Source organism: Pleurodeles waltl, chromosome 2_2 (assembly GCF_031143425.1).
Source record: "Pleurodeles waltl isolate 20211129_DDA chromosome 2_2, aPleWal1.hap1.20221129, whole genome shotgun sequence".
In the NCBI taxonomy this organism is placed as follows: domain Eukaryota; kingdom Metazoa; phylum Chordata; class Amphibia; order Caudata; family Salamandridae; genus Pleurodeles; species Pleurodeles waltl.
Window position 1 is genome coordinate 211,995,537 of NC_090439.1, and position 20,448 is coordinate 212,015,984.

At 42.6% G+C, this 20,448-nt stretch overlaps 1 protein-coding gene across 1 annotated transcript in view; it reads left to right on the plus strand.

Annotated features, from left to right (window-relative positions):
• The window catches only part of DNAH5 (dynein axonemal heavy chain 5), a 4,110,061-nt gene that overhangs the window by 1,851,942 nt on the left and 2,237,671 nt on the right, over positions 1-20,448 (plus strand). The window contains exon 24 of the mRNA XM_069219645.1: positions 13,921-14,156. Coding sequence (XP_069075746.1) covers positions 13,921-14,156 — 236 coding nt within the window. The remainder of the gene's footprint in view (positions 1-13,920; positions 14,157-20,448) is intronic.

Below are 20,448 nucleotides of genomic sequence, written 5' to 3' on the forward strand. Positions count from 1 at the left end.
AAACAAATCTAGCCTGAATCTAGTAAGGACATAACGATGGCGAAGGTGTACCACGTTTGCCAAGCTGCAATCCCTCAACCGTCAAAATTATTTGGTTATGAATTACCGTGGTTATTTTTCATTCAGCCCTCCAACGTATGTCTTCTAGATACTTTAATGCCAGGATACTCAGGTCCTTCCTAGATATCTTCCCCAGCGAAAGTGGGTTTGTGTAGTAGTCTTTATTGCCCATTTTTTCGAAAAAGGTCATAATGTATTTTAACCACGGTACCCTTGATGTATATAATGACTTCGTACAATCAGTCAGGATAACCTTATTAAAACCGGTATGTTCCGAGGTCCAAACTTTATGCCATAATAACAGTGGCTGGATCTTTATCAAGTCTACAATAAAAGGAACCCCGAGTTCCGAATGAATGACATACGATGAAGTGCCATTTGGTACCCTCAGCAGGTGTCTTAAAAAATCGTTTTCCACTGTCTGCATTAAATCACAGTTTGTATGTCCCCAAATTCCTGCCCCATACGTAGCTGCCGGAATACACTTGGCTTTATAGATCTTTATCATGTTTGACGGCATAATCCCCCCAAGCCTTTTGGAGAAGAGTCGTAATGCCATCGTTGTTTTGATCAGGTGCACTCTCTTCGTCTGCCTGCAGTTGGCCCAGGAACCCAGCTTATCGAACCTTATGCCCAAGTACGAAAAGGTTTGCGCGGTTTCGACCTTGCTTTCTGCAATAATGATGTTATAAGTCTTACCTCGCTTCCCTCCACAGTTCATGATAAAAGTTTTGGAGCGATTGACATTAAGACCCAGCTGTGACATATATGTGATGCAGGTAGTTAGGAGTTTCTGGAGAGCTATTGGGGTCCTGGCCATTAATACTGCGTCGTCTGCGTAAAGTAATACCGGAATGGGTCGGTTGCCTATTTGGGGTAGATCTTTACACTTAGTGGCCAATTCTTTATCTAGATTATTTATATACATTGAAAATAGGAGCGGAGCGAGAACGCAGCCTTGGCGCACTCCTCTGTATAGACCAAAGGGGCGAGTACATTCCCCTTTTAAGCCATACCTCACTCTTGCTCTGCACCCTGTGTACATTTCACGAATAAATTGAATTAAGGCCGGTTCTAACCCCATGCTATTTAAAATGTCCCATAATTTGTCATGAATTACACAGTCGAAAGCTGATGATAAATCAATAAAGGCCAGGTGGAGATTGCCTGCTCTGATCTTAGTATACTTTCCAATAATGAGACTTAAATTTAAACTTTGCTCCACTGTTCCGATTCCTTTCCTGAATCCATACTGGACCGGGGATAAAACGTTCTTTTCTTCCGCCCATGTTTGCAGCCTTTTCAGTATTATTCTCCCTGCTAATTTAGCTGTTGTGTCCAGCAGGGAGATTGGCCTGTAACAGGCTGGATTAAGGCGGTCACCCTTTTTGTATATTGGGATAGTGTTGGAATCTCTCCAAGATGGTAGGGGTCCGCATATGAGGACAGCCCTCAGTGTCTGCGTCAGTACAGGCCCCCACAGCTCTATCTTGGCCTTGAATATGTCAATCGGGACACCATCAGGGCCCGGCGCTTTTCCTGATTTGCTTATTATTATAGCTTCCTCTACCTCCTGGAGGCTAAATTGGGGGGTTATAACCAGACGCGGCCCTTCCTGTGAATCATGATCATGTGTACGGTCTGTTATATCACTCGCCAATTAGTATATTTTGGAAAAATATGCAACCCAGTGTTCTTCAGAGATGGCGATTTCCATTCTGGGAATGTCTTTCTCCCCTGACACGGGGGAATTTATTGTCTGCCAAAAGAGTATGTTATCTTTCTTACGACTTGCTATATGGAGAGTTTCCCACAAGGTTGCTTTCATAGTCAGTTTCCTTTCCTTTATTGCTGTCTTATATTCCTGTCTGCGTTTACGGATATCACTTAAGCAACTTTTCTGGGCATTTAAGGCCTGTTTCAGTCTCTTATGTGCTTGGTTGCAACTATGGTCAAACCATCCACACGTCCTTTTTTTCCCTATCTTACCACTTCTGATAGTGAGGGCTTCTTTTATGGTTTGAGTAATCATCGTAAACACACTTAGACATTGCCCTGGTTGTGGGTTCTCTCTTAAACAGTTTGTGAAAGCGTGTTTAGATTGGCATATTATCTGTTTCAACAAAGACTTGGGGTCTGTCTGTGACCACTTCATGGTGTATCCATTGTGCGGCACCAGTTCAATGTCGTCTACCAGTGTAATACTATCTTCCCTAGCTGCTAAAAGGAGGGATAGTAGGAGATTCATACTCTGGGGGTAGTGATCACTAACTGCGATGTCATGCAGCGTGTAGTTTGTAAGATAGTGTACGAAGTGGGTTGACATTAGGACATAATCGATCACAGTATTTACGCCCCTTCCGTTATACGTTGGTTTAAACTGTGGTTCATCCAAAAAGAATTCATTTACAAAAGATAGGTTATAGGTTTGAGCCAATAGATTCATTTCATCTCCTTGAGTGTTGTGAGAGAAATGGAGGCTTGCATCTACATTCTCCGAGACCCAACCACATATCTTATCAGAAGTTTCTTTACACGGATGGACGTTAAAGTCACCACCCCAAACCAATAGGATCTCGCGGTTGTTTTTTTCACATATTTTTTTTAGGTCATTTCCCATTTCCACGAGAATGTTGGAGAATTCTCCTGGAGCAACATTATTATAAAAATTAATAATGACTAAGTGGGTCTTGTGGTCTAAGTTACTCTCTATCATTTGATAGTATGGACTCATAAATTGCATCTCTAAATTCTGTAAAGACAACTAATTGGAAATGTATGTACACAGTCCCCCTTTAGGTCTACCATACCTGGACTGCTCGGCAGGAGTATGGAGTGTTTTATAGCCATTTAGATGGGCGGGAGTTAAAAGCCATGTCTCTTGTAGGCAAACACATGAATAGTCTTCTAAAAAGTTAGCCCAGATCTCATTGCCTAACTTATTTGCTAGACCTGCAATATTCCAGAATAGTAAGACTATTTCAGATTTCTGATTAAGATTCTGTTTAAAGTTGCAGGGCTGGTCCTTTGGGGAGGGAGGGGGGATATCACCATGAGTTGTATTTGGTATATTTCTGGAATCATCATCGCACTGCCTTAGATGAGGTAATGTCTCCTTCCTTATAGGAACCGTTGTATGTGATGTACCTTCCTTTTGTAGGTCCGTCCCTGGTATGTGTATTATCTGTGCTACTCTATCATGGAGAGCTAACCGTTTCATATCGAGTCAATCTATATTTTCCAGCGTTGAAAGGGGATGGAATCTGTTGCACGTTATAGTTAAGTCTGGGTTGGATGAGGGTGCTACAGCTCGCTGTGAATAGATGGAGTTATTCCCCACTGGTCTTTGATAGAAATAACCCAGGGGTAGTAGCGAGATTCCTTGTAAGGTAACTCGTCTGGCTCCTAAGTCATGAATGATCCTATTCACTAGATTCGGTGAGCCAAAAGAAAGGACCACGCAATCTCCAGTCAGCGCTTTCCTGCTGTTTCCTTACCATTTAATTCTTCTGACCATTTTTATATCATCAAAAAGAGTCCTCACCGTTCCAGGGCCCATTCGGGCCCCGATCCAATTGAGGGCCTTGTTTCTCAAGGCCGTCCATGTTTCTCGTTGTTGACCATCTATCGGTGGGACTTTGGCCAAGACCACAACATATGGTGTAGCCTCCGGGGGAAGATGTAACAGGTCACTAGGGAGGTAAGCGAGATTCGGAGATCTAGGCCTGCTAGTTGTATTTCTCCCTGGATTTGGATAGGGATAGGTATTCGCTGCCCTACGCATAGCACTACTTGCTGTCTTACATAGAGTGGGGTTTAGAACTTTTTTATCTGGAGAAAGATTATGTGGTGTAATAGGTGAAAAAGAGGGTGGTTATATTGGTTCAAAGAAGGAGCTATTGGTTGAGATTGGGCCTCATTCTGGACGTTAACGTTCCGATGTATACTGATTGGCCTGTTGTACGGGATAGATTGTGTGTTGTTCTCGTGTTCTGAGGACCGCAATGTATTTCTGGGGTCCTTGCTTGTAAAATGCGTGTCTTCCCGTTGTAAGGACTTTATTGTTTCAAGACCTGCCTCAAGACTACACTCCACCCCCTTTAGGCGCTCCGACATTAAGTCCAGAGTGGCTCCGAGTAAGTCTTTGAGTGTGTGTTCCTCATTTATTGCCTGTGTGTGTACAACAAATGCTTAACACTACCCTCTGAAAAGCCTACTGCTCGACCACACTACCACAAAATAGAGCATTAGAATTATCTACTTTTGCCACTATCTTACCTCTAAGGGGAACCCTTGGACTCTGTGCACACTATTTCTTACTTTCAAATAGTATATACAGAGCCAACTTCCTACACTTTGGTAGACGACTTAGTAGACATGCTGCCTTATACTTGTCATTTAACCTTGTACTTTATATGCAATCTGTGGAACTACTGCAAATTTTTGTGCCTGGCACAGACAAGTACGTCAAATCCTATGGTACTTTACTGTTGATTTCTTGGACTTGAAGGGTCAATCTCTATTCTCAGAGCTAATGCCTTTATTGCACTGTTAACCTCAGTTTCTCTTTTTTCAGGGCTATCTGCTCCTTCACCAATTCCATGTCTCTTTTTTTCTCCTCTTGTTCCTGCCCCTTATATCTCTCTTTCCAAACCCACTTATCCTGTCCACCCGTAGACCAGCCTTCTTTTAGCTTGTGGGCTAGCCTGATTTCCCCCCGCTCAAGCTCTAGTCTGTAGCTTTTCCCTCTCATTCCTCTTCAGCTTTCTGGAGTGCTAGTTGAAGTTTGAGAGTCTTAGCAATGTCTAACCTACATAAGGGAACGATCCTTAGAACAGACTTGGGTTCCCTAGAGATGATGGAGGAGACTCGCTATGGAAAATTCTGGAAAACAGTCTTCCTACAGTCTTCTGATCACTAAGGTCCTGTTTTCCTGTCCTTTGCCCTTGGAGCCTTCATCTCCACGCCTTATACGAACAAATATCCCTTGACTGCACAAGGACCAGGCTTTTCAGGTTGGTCCTTCCCAGCTGCCATATGTAAGTGGAAGTTGTGTGTGAAAAACCTAGGCGGGCTTATTTACAAGCCGCACGGCGGAGGGCAGCACAGAAAGTGACTGTGCTGTGTTGCCCTGCACCACGGGGAAAGGGCAGGAATGCACTGGTATCTACAGGATACAGGTCATTTCTGTCCTCTCCCCCTGCACTGCCACACAATGGAGTGCCTAGAGCAGACGCAGGCACCCTTGCACCATGGTGTAAGGATGCTGGGAACACAGACAGGTTTGTTTCTGTGTGGCAAGGGACAGCTTCCTGCCAAAAAAAATCTGTGGAGTTTTTTCCTCTTTCTATGTGTACTGCAGAATGCAGCACTCTTAGAAAGAGGAAAAACGAGGTGAAATAAAGACATTTCTCCTTGTTGCGCCTCCCCTGGGAAGGCGTAAGATTTTTTCGTATTCTCAGGTTTACAAGTCCTTTTAAATTTGGGAATGTGTCAAAACCCTGGGTGTTGCAAGGGAAAACCCACCACAACGCCCATGGAACGCCTCCCTGATGCATTGTAAGGCGATGCAGCAACTTGTGCTGCGTTGCCTTACATTATATATACAAGGCCATTAAAAGCCACTCAAAGTGACTTTGCATGACCTTGTAGATATGGGCCTGCATAATCCATAGGCGGCAAACAGGGCTTGTAAATAAATCCTGAGACGCATCTACTGTTACTGCTGTTCACTGAATATTTCTCCCCAGAATGGATTGGCTGCCTGTCATGTTTCTCAGGGAGGCAGGACACTAGACAGTTGTTGAGTTGGTGCTGTGGCTTAGTGCTTTGGGCTGCTTAGCAGGAAGAGAGGCCCTGGCGCTCTTGGCTTGGCAGAGGTGATCATGTTTTTGGTGTTTCATGTCTTTATTAATGGTCTAATATAAAAGCTGTTCACTGTGCAAATCAACCAAGAGTAAACTTAAATTGTCTGTACTACTCTGAATTTTATGAGTTTAAAGAACATTTCACAAGTCTCATCTCACAACAGTGGTAAGTAGAACTAAATTATAACTCAGTAACCATCTGAACCGATCTGAACAATGCACTGTCTTGCCTAGATAACAGGTGATATTTGAAAACAGACCTCAATCTATGAATAACATGCAGTTAGTCCTAATTCTTTAAAACATTTACTGAAACAGTAAGTGGGTGGGTGTAAGTAGTATAAGGAAAAGGGACAGAAAGTGAGGAAATAAAATATTCAAGAAAATAAGATAAACCCTGTCCTTGATAATGGAATACAAAACACTAAAATACTGGACTTTAAACTAAAGTTTTGAAAAATTAAAGATAGCAGCCTCCATTCAACAATTGAGTGTAACCAGGTAGCAATCTCCTATTAGCAAATATGGCTTGTTTTTGACATGCCCTCCCGATGTGGATGAAAAGAGAAAAAAATAGTGGTGGGAACACCATCAGCATCCCCAGGATGATAGCAGTAATTTGTTGTCCTCCTCTAGTCTCAGTATGGGTTTGTGCTACATCTCAAATCATAGTCCAAAATGTCTGCCCATGATTAACTTTCCCCATATCTCTACATACTGTGGTAGTCTCTTCGTGATTTTGTAGATCAGCTTTTCATAAGTTACCATTTTATGCATGTCTTGATGCGATTCATGTAGCTGCAGCACTTTGTTGTTTCAATATCACAAGATACTGATCTTTGCAGCTCCTAGGGCAGTAGCCAACTGCCAATTAATATAAGTGGGTAAGTCAGTGAGTTCTCTCATATCATGGGGTATGGCCAGTCTTGAAAGTCTATTGGTAGGTTAAGTTCCTGTTTCATACATGTCCATACCTGTCTCGAGTATTCACATGCATTCAGACATTCCTAAAAGATATGCACAATATTACAGTTCTGGGCCTCAAACCTCCAACAACAAGAATCAAGACATAGGGGCTCATTACGAACCCTGGCAGTTCAGACCGCCATGCCGGTGGCGGCGGCAAAGACCTCCACTGGCACGGCGGTCTGATCTGCCATATAATGAGCACAGGGAGGGTCACCTGTGGCCGCCCTCCTCCACCGCCAGGTTACTGCCGACAGGCAGCCTGACAATGGAGGAAATCATTATCCGACAGGGCAGTGCTGCAAGCAGCACTGCCCTTCGGATAATGATCCCTTTTCCTCGAGCCTTACCCTGGCGGGTTCCCCCGCCAGGCAGCGGCTGGCGGAAGGGGTGCTCTAGGGCCCCAGTGCAGTGCCCCGTCGCACAGGTCACTGCCCGATTTATTGGCAGTGATCTGCGCAACGGGTGCTGCTGCACCAACATTGGCAGCGGCTCTATTTGGAGCCGCTGTCAATGTTACGGCCCAGCAGGGAAAACATTATATGGCCGTCGGGGGTCGTCACGCTAGCGGTCTTCTGTTGACCGCCAGCTCTGATCTTGGCGGTTTTTACCACCAAGATCATAATGAGGCCCATAGTGTGTCTTTATTCACTTTGCCTGGTGACCAGTGCCACTGGTGGAATATTTTATGATAGCTCTATTTTAGAAAAGATTCCCTCAGCCCTCTGGTATAATCTTTTAGTATAGCTTCCCAATTACCCTCTAACAATTGGATTTGTTGCTGCACTTACCACCATGAACACAGTGTGCTTGAAGTACCTTTGGAGAATTGATGAACAATTAATAGGGAGTAAAGACCCACTATTGTAGCCTTGTACGTCTCCCATGTAATTAGGTATTCAGCAGTGGATGATTATATTAGGGCAGTGTGAGATGTGTCGAGGATATTGTGGAGTGCATATGATAATGGGATATGTCCCCATCTTTGCAATTGAGGGAGTCTACAGTCGAGATTGAGTTTGTCAGAGGATTCCAGGAAACCATCTAAGAGCATATTGGCAAAGTAAAGTATTTTGTGCTAATTTTCTTGCCACCTACAGTGGTGGTTGCGTTGCTCCACAGGGGGGCTTTATAGTATATGTATTCTATTGATTTTTAACAATGAGGTTGAACTCCACAAACATTGGGATGTGAGGAAAGTTGGATTGGTAGGCATTGTTTTATGGGTTGTGTTGCCTTGTATGTAGACGGATCCCCTTTGATATATAAAGTATGGTTTTCCATATGTACCCAGTCTTTTACTTCTCTGTGCATTTTTAAAGTATGTTGCATATAATTTGAACCTTTCAACCCTGGTTTTGCGGTGCCCCACACAAATTGTAAGATATCTTTTCAATGTCTTTAAGCAGCTTGCCCAGTATCAACAGGAGCAAATGCACAACACGTAATTGGATAATATTAAAGTATTTGAATCTTATGTTTCTATTGAAATGGGAATATGGAGGACATCTCACTTTGACCATTTTTTCTTATAATCAGAGAAACCTGAATGATCTCAGTTGGTTTATCAGGGTATTTGTTGCCTCTGCTGTTTGCACAGAGTCAGTAATATGTCATCTGCATATTAAAATTAAAAGGCTTTATGTACACAGACTGATGGCTGTACCCTTTTAATTCCATAATGTTTCCTCTTGGCGAAAGAAAGGGGTTCTAAAGACATCAGAAACAGTAGGGCTGAAATTGAGCACACACACCTGTCTGGTCCCCTTGTGAATTCAAAAGTATACGAATCAGCGTCCACCAGAGTTGAGAGCACACAGCTAGGTTAAGATACATTCCGTTTGACCCACTCCAATACCCTCCATCGTCCAGAACAAATATCCATCCCCATACCACCCTAACAGTATGCTTTTTCACAGTCTAGTGAGAGGAGTACTGGTTCAACCTGATTGTCTTTAACTTGCCAAGTAATCTGTGACAAGGTACGCAAATGATTATCCAAGGAATAGCCTGGTACAAAGCCAACCTGGGGACGGGGCTGAATCATTTTAGGGATGACTGATTTTAGGTGGGCTACATGCCCTTGGACATAACCTTAACATCTGCATTATTTAAAGACAAGGGTCTGTAACTAAAACACTCCAGGGGGCACCTTCCTAGTTTAGAGTTGAGAAAAGTTCTAATTTGGACAAAGTTATCCCTTAAGTACCCAACCTCTAGTGATTCCTGGAATACTGAGGCCAATAGTGGGACAACCAGTGGTTTGGTAATGTTATTCCACGGTGAACCCATTGTCACCTGGAGCTTTGTCATAAGCCATGTAGTCAATTGCTGTAGCATTTAATTTTCTTCTTCAGAGATTGTCGTTTTTAGTGCTTCTACACTTGGGGCTATTTAATACACAAAAGTATTCAGATGTTCCTTTATGGTTACCGGTCTTGTCTGCGGTGTACAATGTTTAACAAAATATCTGGAACTAAGACATAATACCAGTCAGGTGTGTCAGTAGCTCTCTCTTAATATTATGCAGTACTGGTATTGCTCTGTTGAATACAGTCTGTTGCAGCCGGGCTGCCAATAATAATCAAGCTTTTCTCATCATTCATAATGCATTTGGCCTACATGGAAACGTAATTTTTCCACTTTTATAGTACATAATTCATTAAGTTTCATCTTGGTCTGTAACAGTTCTTGTGGCCGGGTCTGGTTAGTGGGTCTTAGAAAAGGCTAGTGTCAGCTCTCTCGTTGGAGTCCCTAGTTGAAGTCTGGTTGCCTGTGCTTTCTTTTTCAATGTGGCTGAGTCTCTCTTATGGCCCCACCTATGCAGGCCTTCCCAGCTCTCTGTAACTTTTTGGCAGATGAGGCTGATTCTTTGTTTTTGTCTAGGAATTGTTCTACATGTTGTCATAGCCGAGCCTTGTCTTGTGGCTTTTGGAAGTGGGAAGTATTAATATGCCAGGGTCCTTTTGGGCAGGGCGGGGTGGCAGGGGGAGCAGTGAGGTATAAATCTAGCTGTAGAGCAATCATGTCATGGTCAGAGATGGTCTTTTATATCAATGCTATAGCTGGATGCTGATGGCCTTAAAATGTTAGCACTTTCTTTCATTTGACGAAGTGAGTGAGGCAGTTGACAATAAGGGAAGTTGCAGTTAATGTGGCTTTGGTGTGCATCAGAATATTCATTAAATTCTGAGATGTTGTGTCTCAGTGGCATGATGGAAAAGGTGACTGATGACGCTATCTGCCAGATGTTGTCTATGTGTGCCTCATCCTATTATTAAGCCATTGTCAAAACTCGTTCAAATGTAGTACCAACAATTCCCCAAAGTCTGGAGAAAAATGTAGTGTGGTCTCAGGTCAATGTCCTGGAGACTCCAAAGGTAAGTTATGTATTAAGGTATCTCATCGAATCTCTCTAACTGTAAGTTAGGGGGCGAAGGCTGGCAGCCTGACCGGCAGCACCAAAGCCAACGAGCCATACATGAACATGCTGTATCTCCTGTGCCGTCTTATGAGACTTATCACATCACTATCGTGACACGATTATGCCTCTGCAGGCTGCTCATTGTACCCAAATACTGGGTTACAAAGTGAATATCTATGTAGACCCTTCAGAGCAACTAGACTAATGTAACCCACACCTAGATTGACTGTCCTACCCCAAAGTGTTCCTTGGTATGCCATGTGAATGTTACTCAACTCATTCTCCTCCTGTGCCCCGTCTAATCTGACTCAATAGCATATGTTTACCTTAATTATACTTAATTGTAGGGGAAAGCTTTCCAAAGTCCCTTATTGTCCATGAACCATTTGACATGGCATTTAGGAAAGGAACATTCTACATTGGAAAATTAGGTTCAGAGCTCGAATGGTGAACAGGATTTGTCCCTGGATGTTGTTTGTGTCCATTGTCAGTGCTTGCCTCTTTGCGCCTATTTACTTGTTACTTTCTGGCAGAGGAGCTGCTCTTCAAGATCTATTTTTCTGGGTACCTCTGATGTGTTTTTTGCTGTGTTGTGTGTTTCCGATGTCTTTGGCATTATTTCCATATGTGTTGGCTCCAGTTCGGTCAACAGCCTCTCTATTTCCTTCATATCACGATATTCTCTTGTGTGTCCATCATTGTGATTAGCAATTAAGCTGGTTCCAGTAGAGCATATTAAATTTCTTGTTTGCATAGTCGACGGTGGGGGGGGGGGGGGGGTTGCTAAGAAACATTTCCTCTTGGTGCTTGTGTCAGGAATAGTCTGCTTAGGAACACCTGGATGTTTTGGAATTGGTATACCCCATGTTTCTGCTCTGCTATAATGATCTGACCTTCTTGTTGGTGTCTTTGACACAACAAATTGTTGAGGGGAGTCTCTGTTGCTTGCATTATGGGACCCCATTTCGTGTGCCCTTTGTAGCTTCAGGGGGAGTTCATATGTGATGTTTAGTAACAAATTGCCTATAAATATGTGCATGTTGTCTGTTTCTGACAGCTCTGGTAGACCCCAAATTCAGACATTGTCTACCCAGCTACGATGTTCTAGATCTATGGTTATTTGAAGAAGTCCCCAAGGTTCCAGGCTCCTATCCTATTTTCCATTCTTGTGGTTTGTTTCTGGAATGTGATAATCTTCCCTCGGAGGGGTTGCTATTCGGAGGTGGCTGCAGCCCCTACCAGATTTTCTGTTCCTTTCGGTACTTTGATTTCTGCTAACTCTTTTAACAATGTTGCCAGGGTCGCTAATTGTATTTCGTGTGCGTCCGTCATTGTTGTAGTCGGGATTTAATTGGAACAATAATATGCAATATGGGCATCCTGTCAGCAAGATAGATTTCAATTTCTCGTGTTTTTTTGTGAGTTGGAGATTGTCCTAAAGCTGTTATTATTTAATTTACCCTTGCGACCCGCCTCTGGCATTGGAAAGATGCAGAAGCCCTTCACCTGTAATTTTAATGCAAGATGTATGTTCCTTTCAGTGAAACAGAGGCTTGCTGTCAAGAGTCCTTGTTAGACTTAGCTGTATGCACCTTTTCATTGTTTTCTCCCTCATGGACTTAGTCAAAATGGCTTCTTGTGATTAAAGGAAATCCCTTCTATATGTTTAGTGTAGCAAAATGATCACTGTCGTTGAGTAAGACCAGTCTTCTTTTTATGTGTATGGATGTACATCTGTAGTAAGGGCTAAGCATAGATCTTCGGAGTTAATCTCAGAGAGGGGGTAGGAGGAAGGTGTCTAGAAATGGCATTGCAAGATAGACTATTAAAGGGCAAAAACGGACACCTGGTATTGAAATTTTAGGAGGTAACTTAAAAGGTAACTATAAAGACAATGATGAGCAGTGTTTACTCTGGACTTTGACCAGCAATCCCAAGCGGTTCAGTCAGCTAATGAACGTGATGGTGCAGTGCAATGAAGGACACATATAAATAAATGAAATGCAATATGTTTTTTGCGGGGCAAGGACGAGCATGATAGACTGGACACCGATTTCAAATGTATGTTGATAAGCATTCTAATGAGCCATATTTACTTTCACTAGTGGAGATGCCACGAAGTGGCTTCACAAAACCAGGAACAATTTTGGTCATGGTGCGAAGGTCAAGTTGATGCAATAATAGTTTGTGCTGGGAAAAAAATGTGTGTGTGTGTTTGTTGAAAGCACCTTGGGTTTATATTGATTGATGTTAACAGATGAAATGCTAATCAACTGAGCAGCTTAGGTCAATGAAACACTGGGCTAAGCAATTCCACCAATCACATTTGATCTAGGTGTATATAACTGGGAGGGGCATGCCCATAGATGGGTCCTGCACTTTCTCTGGTTAGAGCAAAAGTTTCACCTCACTGGTGAGGCTCAATAAGCCAAGAGTGCATAGACTGTATTTACTCTTTTGTGCTAAGGGAAGGAGCCACAACAATGTGTGAATGCTTCTTTGGAGTGGGGTTGAAGATTGATTTGCATATGGTTGATGCTCTTTTGTAAAAGGACAAATGAGCCAAAACAGATGAAATAAATATTATGTAAATTTACAGTAATAAAAAATCCTTGGCTCCAGAATTTTTACCATTCTACAGTGTTTTTTGTCCAGGTATGTCTTTCACAGTGAGACGCGTATTGTGGAACATGGATCACGTCCATTTTTAATTTTTTTGGTGTCACAGAAATGATTAACCTCTATAAGACTGCAGTACTACTTTATTCTGAAATTTAAACTGTGAATCTGGAAAGCCTCTCCTTTTTAGGAATAAGAAAAGTCTCAGTTGCCTATTTAGGGAGCCTCTCCTAGGAATACAGTGGTTATATTTACTCTGCAATTGCAAGATTTTACAACTGGTGAATTGATCAGCAGAAATACTAGACTTAATTGCTAGTTTATCAATGGGTATATACCTTTAAATACTTTAAAATAAAAAAAAAATGAGAAATAGTTTTAGTCCAAAATGTTTCTTGACGACTAATGGTTTCAGAATGTAGTAGTTGCATAAACGTTTATTGGACAAATATAATAATACAAATGGATTTTGCATTATTTTGCAGCCTGGTATTTGAGGTAACTTTGATACCATCACTAAGAATTCATTTTGGTTTACTTACATATTTGTCAAATAGTTTCAAAGACTATTCCCAGATTTCTAAAAATGTCTTGATGCGTCATTAACTTCGCAGAACAGTGAACTAAGACACATCCGAGTCATATGAGCAATAGTTCATAACGCTAGCTCTGGTAGCCCTACAGATCTATATAGGAACTGGTTCCTTTCTTTTGATCTCACTAATGAACTGTAACTATTTGAATATGCATAACACATACAGCCGCAATATTCTGAAACTCCCATTTCATTTCCCTTTTTGTCAACCTTACCTACCATTCTTCAGGGAAGTAAATCACTTTCTCGCCATTTTCAAAACCGCCGTGTCTGCTGTGTCATGATTTAGTTGCATCTTTGATTCATCTTCTTGAATGATTTAATCTTTGGTTTATATATGCGTATGGTCTCCTTTGCCCGTGCTTAAATACAACGCTTTTGTTTTTTAGCTGAGCTGAAACTAGCTCTGACTGCCGAGACTAAGACGTGGATGACTGACTTCGGACGTTGCTGCAACAAGAAATATAGAACAGAAATGGAAAACATTTTCACTTTTGTGGAAGAAATTAGCAAAAAGTTGAACCGTCAAATTAAGGACCTTGACGATATAAGAATAGCAATGGCTGCCCTAAAAGAGATAAGAGAGCAACAAATCGCGATAGATTTCCAAGTTGGGCCAATTGAGGTAATCAAGACATTAAGCTTTTTTCCTTGTAAGATGGTGATTGTGCTAGACAAATTCAAATACTAATCTAAAATTTCACTGTTAATACAAAATAGCATTGGTTATGAAGACAGACCCATCAATGGTTTATGTGAAAAAGTAAGCTTTAGTTTTTGATCAGTGCATCATTGCTGAAACCAGGGCCGGCTTTAGATTTGTGAATTTCATTGTGCCATTTTTGCAGGCTCCATAACGCCGTAACACCTCCCCTTGCATACATAAGCCTGGCGCAGGCATAAAGTGGTGCAAGCGGTTGCAAAGTGGCTCAATGCATGCATTGCTCCACTTTACAAATATGGCACAGCAATCTTTGCCTCATTGAGCCAAATTAGCGTAAACGAAATGACGCTAATGTGGCGCAAGGTTGTGCTAGGGCCTTGTAAATCTGGCCCACCGCCCCAGCAGAGACCACAGCTCTCACAACCAGGTACTAAAACCTAATTAAGACTACAAGCACACAGATGTGGGTGGAGCGTGAATGTCTCCTGGCCTACTTCCCAGTGGGACCACTCTCCTGTGCAGGTTAATCCATTACCAAAGCACACAAAAATGAAATATCACCAAGGGGACATTGGAAACAGTGGGTACTGCTATATAAAACCATAAATAACATAACTTTGTGCTCTCTAGTCTCCTTCTGAGATCCTGCTGAAAAGGGTGGCAGCTCTGATCCCTGCAGGCCACCGAGTTAGACATACACACAGTTATCTTTGTAAGATTGTTGTTTTCAGTGCTTAATTTGTAAATAAAAACGTGCCGGTGCCCAAAGCCCTCCTCTTAAACACGTGGCTGCTGCATTTAAATGTGCGAGCACAGAATACTGAAGCAGCGTAATCCTGAAGCCATCTCGGGCCTCCTCAATCCATTTACAGCCACTCCCTGCCCCTTCCGCTCACTCTTGCAGCATTCTGCTTTCTCCCTTTGTTACGCTTTTTCATTTTCCTCTTCCTCCGTTTTTCGCATATGTCTTTTGGTCGCAGCAAATGCTTGAGGCAGAAGACTAAGCGCTGGCCCTAAAAAATAAGTGCTGGTGCTCAGCACCGGAGACAACAAGCACAAATTAAGCACTGTTTGTTTTGTGTGCGTATGCTTTGCTCCTTCGACTGCGCATATTCCATGATGTGGGTATTTTGGGAGAGGGACACTTTATTTACTTACTTTTTTGGTTTGTGATTTCAAAGCACCACATGAACAAATGTGCTTAACAAAATAAAAATTGATATAAAATATTTAAAAACGGCCTGGTCTACGTATACCTTAAACCAGTGGTTCCCAACCTTTTGACTCCTGAGGACCCCCACTGAATCATTATTGGAAGCTGGGGACCCCCAAGCAATTTGTACAATTTGAATTTCAAACATTAAAACAGTAATTCACAAAAAATACACAAACAAGTACACACTAAACAAATACTCCAATTAGTAAAGATATACTCGGTCATTATGAACATGGCGGTCTGGACCGCCATATAATATTCGTGGCAAAACCGCCACTGGCGTAACTCCACCACTGCCAGGCTTCCACCGCCAGGTAGCCTGGCGATGGTGGAGTTACATATCCGTCAGAGAAGCACTGGCCGCCGGATAATGAGGCAACTTCCCCCAGCCTTTCCCTGGCGGTTTACCCCGCCAGGGAAAGGCTGGCGGAAGGGTGCCTCAGGGCCCACCTGAGGGCCCCTGCACTGCCACTGCACTTGGCATGGGCAATGCAGGGGCCCCCGTCCACAGCCCCTTCGCGCATGTCACTACCGGATTTACGGGCAGTGACATGCGTAACGGGTGCTGCTGCATCCGCCGCACTGCTACATTGCCGCCGGCTCCATATGGACCCGTCAGGAATGTCCAGGCCCAGCATTCCGCTGGGCCGGCGGCAGAAACACTGTTTCCACCTGCTGGCCCAGCGGAATGTTCTTTATTGGGCTAGCGGGGCCCTCGACGGGCTGGCAGTCAGTGTTTAGACCACCAGCCCCCGCCATGTTCATAATGAGGGCCATAATCTTTATATATTGAAAACATATGCAATTTTTTTTTTATTTTAATGGGAAGGTTGGCGCTGCATCTCGGCGACTAACTTTTCAATGTTCGATTTATTTAAGAAAGTTGAATCCTCAGGTCAGATTCTATATTTTCAAAGCAATTTCTGGTTTTATTTTTTAGGTACCTAAGATCTGAGAAAGCTTTTTGACATAAATATGTGGTGGGGAAAGGAAGTAAAACCATGAGGGCCTCTCATCTCTCCCTAGCCTCTCTGTCACATATAATTCATTTGTTTTATAGCACCTGTCATACCAGTGTTGGGTGTCTGAGCACTTTACAGGGTACTACAAGGTGTATGATTCACATGTCATCCACACTGGTAGGCGTTTTCTAAGAGTGCTTGGTCTGGAGAAGCACAAACTCAGGAATCATAACACAACGCAGTGGTTAGCATTGACTTTAATAATAAATAAGTATTTCTATGCAAGGAAACCTTTTTTAGTAGCATGAAGAAAATGAAAGACTGAGAAAAAAACAACTTTCTAATTTGTGCCATGCAGTTTGCCTGGAGCTTTTTAATGGCAGTTCATAGCTCACTGTGCTAGATTACAATTGTAACTTATGCATTGCACTGTAACAAAAGAATCTGTGACAAAAACAAAAACCCACTGTGCTAGGCATATAAAATGCTGTTCTATGCATAATACACATTCTTTGCAGCAGGCATTTTAACCATCTGTGCTACCTTTAAGTCAAAACTGCCAGGGCACAAAACTCCCATCTCCCTCCAGCAGGTACATTAATCACTAAGTTATCTTCACGCTTTTATTTTTGTTGTAAAGCTGCTGGATGTATAAAGAATGTTGCAGTGCTTTTAAAACTGCCAACAAAGGAAGTTATAAATATAAAACACACACGCACGTGTTTGTCAGAGGCCCCAGCAGGAGAAGTGCCAGCCTGCCGCCCAGGCCTGCGGACCCCCTGGGAATGTGTCACGGACCACTGGGGGTCCGCGTACCACAGGTTGGGAACCACTGCCTTAAACTGCATAATACCAATAAAACACAAACTTACAAAACACTTGAGAGATACACAAAGGGTAGGTTAAAAAGCTGAACTACTAATTAAAAATTAGTATAAAATATTTAGGAAAAACTCATTTTGTATATTTTCTTAAGTCGGTGCTATACAGGCAGAAACATAATCCATATATTTTACAAAAATGATGATTGTGGATGGCAACCCTTTAAACATCGAATTAAGCGAGAGCCTGACTATGGCCAAGAGAGAGATTGCTCACATATGGAAAGATAAAGATTCACCTTCAATGGAGTCCTGGCAGGAGGTACTTGAGTGGTGCATGAGTAGGGAGATCCCTGTGTACTTTGCCTGGGTTGGCCCCAAAACTACACCAAAATCTGAAAGAAATGGGACGATGACGGATGTATTACTCTCGACTTAAACTGCAGCCCATGGCGGCTACAGACTTCGAAATTAAGACATACAAGAGCTGATATATGTTTGTTCCTAATGCAGACTTGGGGGGCGCGCATGTGGGTGGGGACAGTGGTTGGGGAGCACTGGGCCTGAGACATTGATGCCATACGCCATAACTGTTTTGTTCATGTTTTGCTTATTGGGATGCCATACATACTAAAATCAATATTGAATTAAGGCTTGCCTGCAGGTTATTATTTGTAAAATATTAAATTGATTGTATAGAAAGTGTTTACATCTGTTTACCTATTAAGAGCAAGTAGAAAGGGCATGTATTATAGTTTCTTGTTTGTACCCATTAAGACAATAGTTTTCAGATAGCCAACAGTACTTCCAGCGTGGGGGCATATCTTTTGTATGACGTTTGCCCATCCTTAAGCTCATAAGCTTTAACTTTATATGAGACGAGTAAGAAGTATCCAAATATTGATGGGAAATTGAATGCCCATAAGAATTTATGACCATCCATGCATTAGCCTCCATAGCAAGCTGATCCTAATCCTGCCAATGCGAAAAGAATTTCACTGATTTGTTCATAGCTTTTTTGAAGGAAGTACCTGTGATAGAGGAGTCCTAAAGGGAGGTGGTCCCTCGAGTCAACAGAGCAGATAAATAATCTAGACACAGGTTATGCTTTTTGCTGGTTTAAATTTCGGCTTATAAATTAAAAGTCAGGGAGGCTTCTGAGGCTTGTTGTAAAGTTTTACAAAATGTATTGAAAGCCTCCTGGTGGACAACTATTGACTTATAAGGCCAAATTCCAAGTAAATCTGAGCCTGAGAAGTGTTTGGCTGCAATGTAAATAGATGCCTATAGATGTTTCCTTGGAATGTCCCAATAACTTTGAATCACTACCTGACATTATTTTAGAGCCATAGTAGAGGGAAGGTATACATTTAGCTTTAGCTATATTGAGCATTGGAAACATTTATCTTGAGGATAGGAAATCATGATACACCACCCAGCTTACTTTGCAATTAGTTAAATGTGAATAACAGAGATTTCCCTTTCTGCTTTATGGCTTGAAAGTGTGATTTAAGGTTGCTGTGACAATTAAATTTGACTCTTTGATATATACAAGTCCTACTTATTGTCAGATTCTATTCACCTTGCTGCCCAAGTTCTATGTGAGCGAAGATAGTCCTCCAGACCCTAATGAACTGACTCCATCAATAGCACCTGAATCCTAGTGTTGGCAGACAACCCTTCAGGGAAAAAGGGATATAGAGTAAACAAAGAAGATCATGGCATGTAACTTCTATTCTGTCAATTGCCCCCTGACTTGCCATTCACTTTAAAGACACAACAAAGAAAGAGTAACTGAGTCTGTTTGTCCAGGGACACACAATGAATTTGCTCTGCCCAAACATTTATCACCACATGCTGTTTACAAAAATGTCCACTAGTGTGAGAAAGTAGCCTCTTTGTAGAATGGTTACCCCCACGTTTGGCCTGTTTGTGAGTGTGTGTCAGTGTGTTTTGCCTGTCTCACTGGGATCCTGCTAGCCAGGACCCCAGTGCTCCTAGTTTGTGGCCTATGTGTGTGTTGTCAGTAGTGCTTAACTGTGTCACTGAAGTTCTGCTAACCAAAACTTCAGTGCTTATGCTCTCTCTGCTTCCAAATTGCTCACTATAGTTTAGTGACTTAATTTGCCAATTCCAATTTGTTAGACCTGACAGCCTTAGAGTGGTCACCCCTAACTTTTTGCCTGCCTCCCTCCACTTTTTGGACACTGTTTTTGCTGGCTTTTAGACTCTGCACACTTTACCACTGCTAACCAGTGCTAAAGTGCATATGATCTCTCCCTTAAAACATGGTAACCTTGAATCATACCTGATTAGACTATTTAATTTACTTATAAGTCCCTAGTAATGTGCACTCTCTGTGCCTAGGGCCTGTAGATTAAATGCTACTAGTGGGCCTGCAGCACTGGTTGTGCCAACCACTTAAGTAGCTCCTTTTCCTTGTCTCAGGCCTGCCACTGCAAGGCCTGTGTGTGCAGTTTCACTGTCACCTCGACTTGACATTTAAAAGTACTTGCCAAGCCTAAACCTCCCCTTTCTCCACATATAAGTCACCTCTAATGTGTGCCCTAGGTAGCCCCTAGAGCAGGGTGCTGTGTGGGTGAAAGGCAGGACATGTACCTGTGTAGTTTACATGTCCTGGTAGTGTAAAACTCCTAAATTCGTTTTTGCACTACTGTGAGGCCTGCTCCCTTCATAGGCTAACATTGGGGCTGCCCTCATACAGTATTGAAGTGGTAGCTGCTGATCTGAAAGGAGTAGGAAAGTCATATTTAGTATGGCCAGAATGGTAATATAAAATCCTGCTGACTGGTGAAGTTGGATTTAATATTACTATTCTAGAAATGCCACTTTTAGAAACTGAGCATTTCTTTGCACTTAAATCTTTCTGTGCCTTACAATCCACGTCTGGCTGGGCTTAGTTGACAGCTCCTTGTGCATTCACTCAGACACACCCCAAACACAGGGTACTCAGCCTCACTTGCATACATCTGCATTTTGAATGGGTTTCCTGGGCTGGGAGGGTGGAGGGCCTGCTCTCACACAAAGGACTGCCACACCCCCTACTGGGACCCTGGCAGACAGGATTGAACTGAAAGGGGACCTGATGCACTTCTTAGCCACTCTTTGGAGTCTCCCCCACTTCAAAGGCACATTTCAGTATAAAACAGGGCCTCTGCCCTACCTCATCAGACACTTGCTGGAGAAGAAACCTGAACCAGAAACTACATCCTGCCAAGAAGAACTGCCTGGCT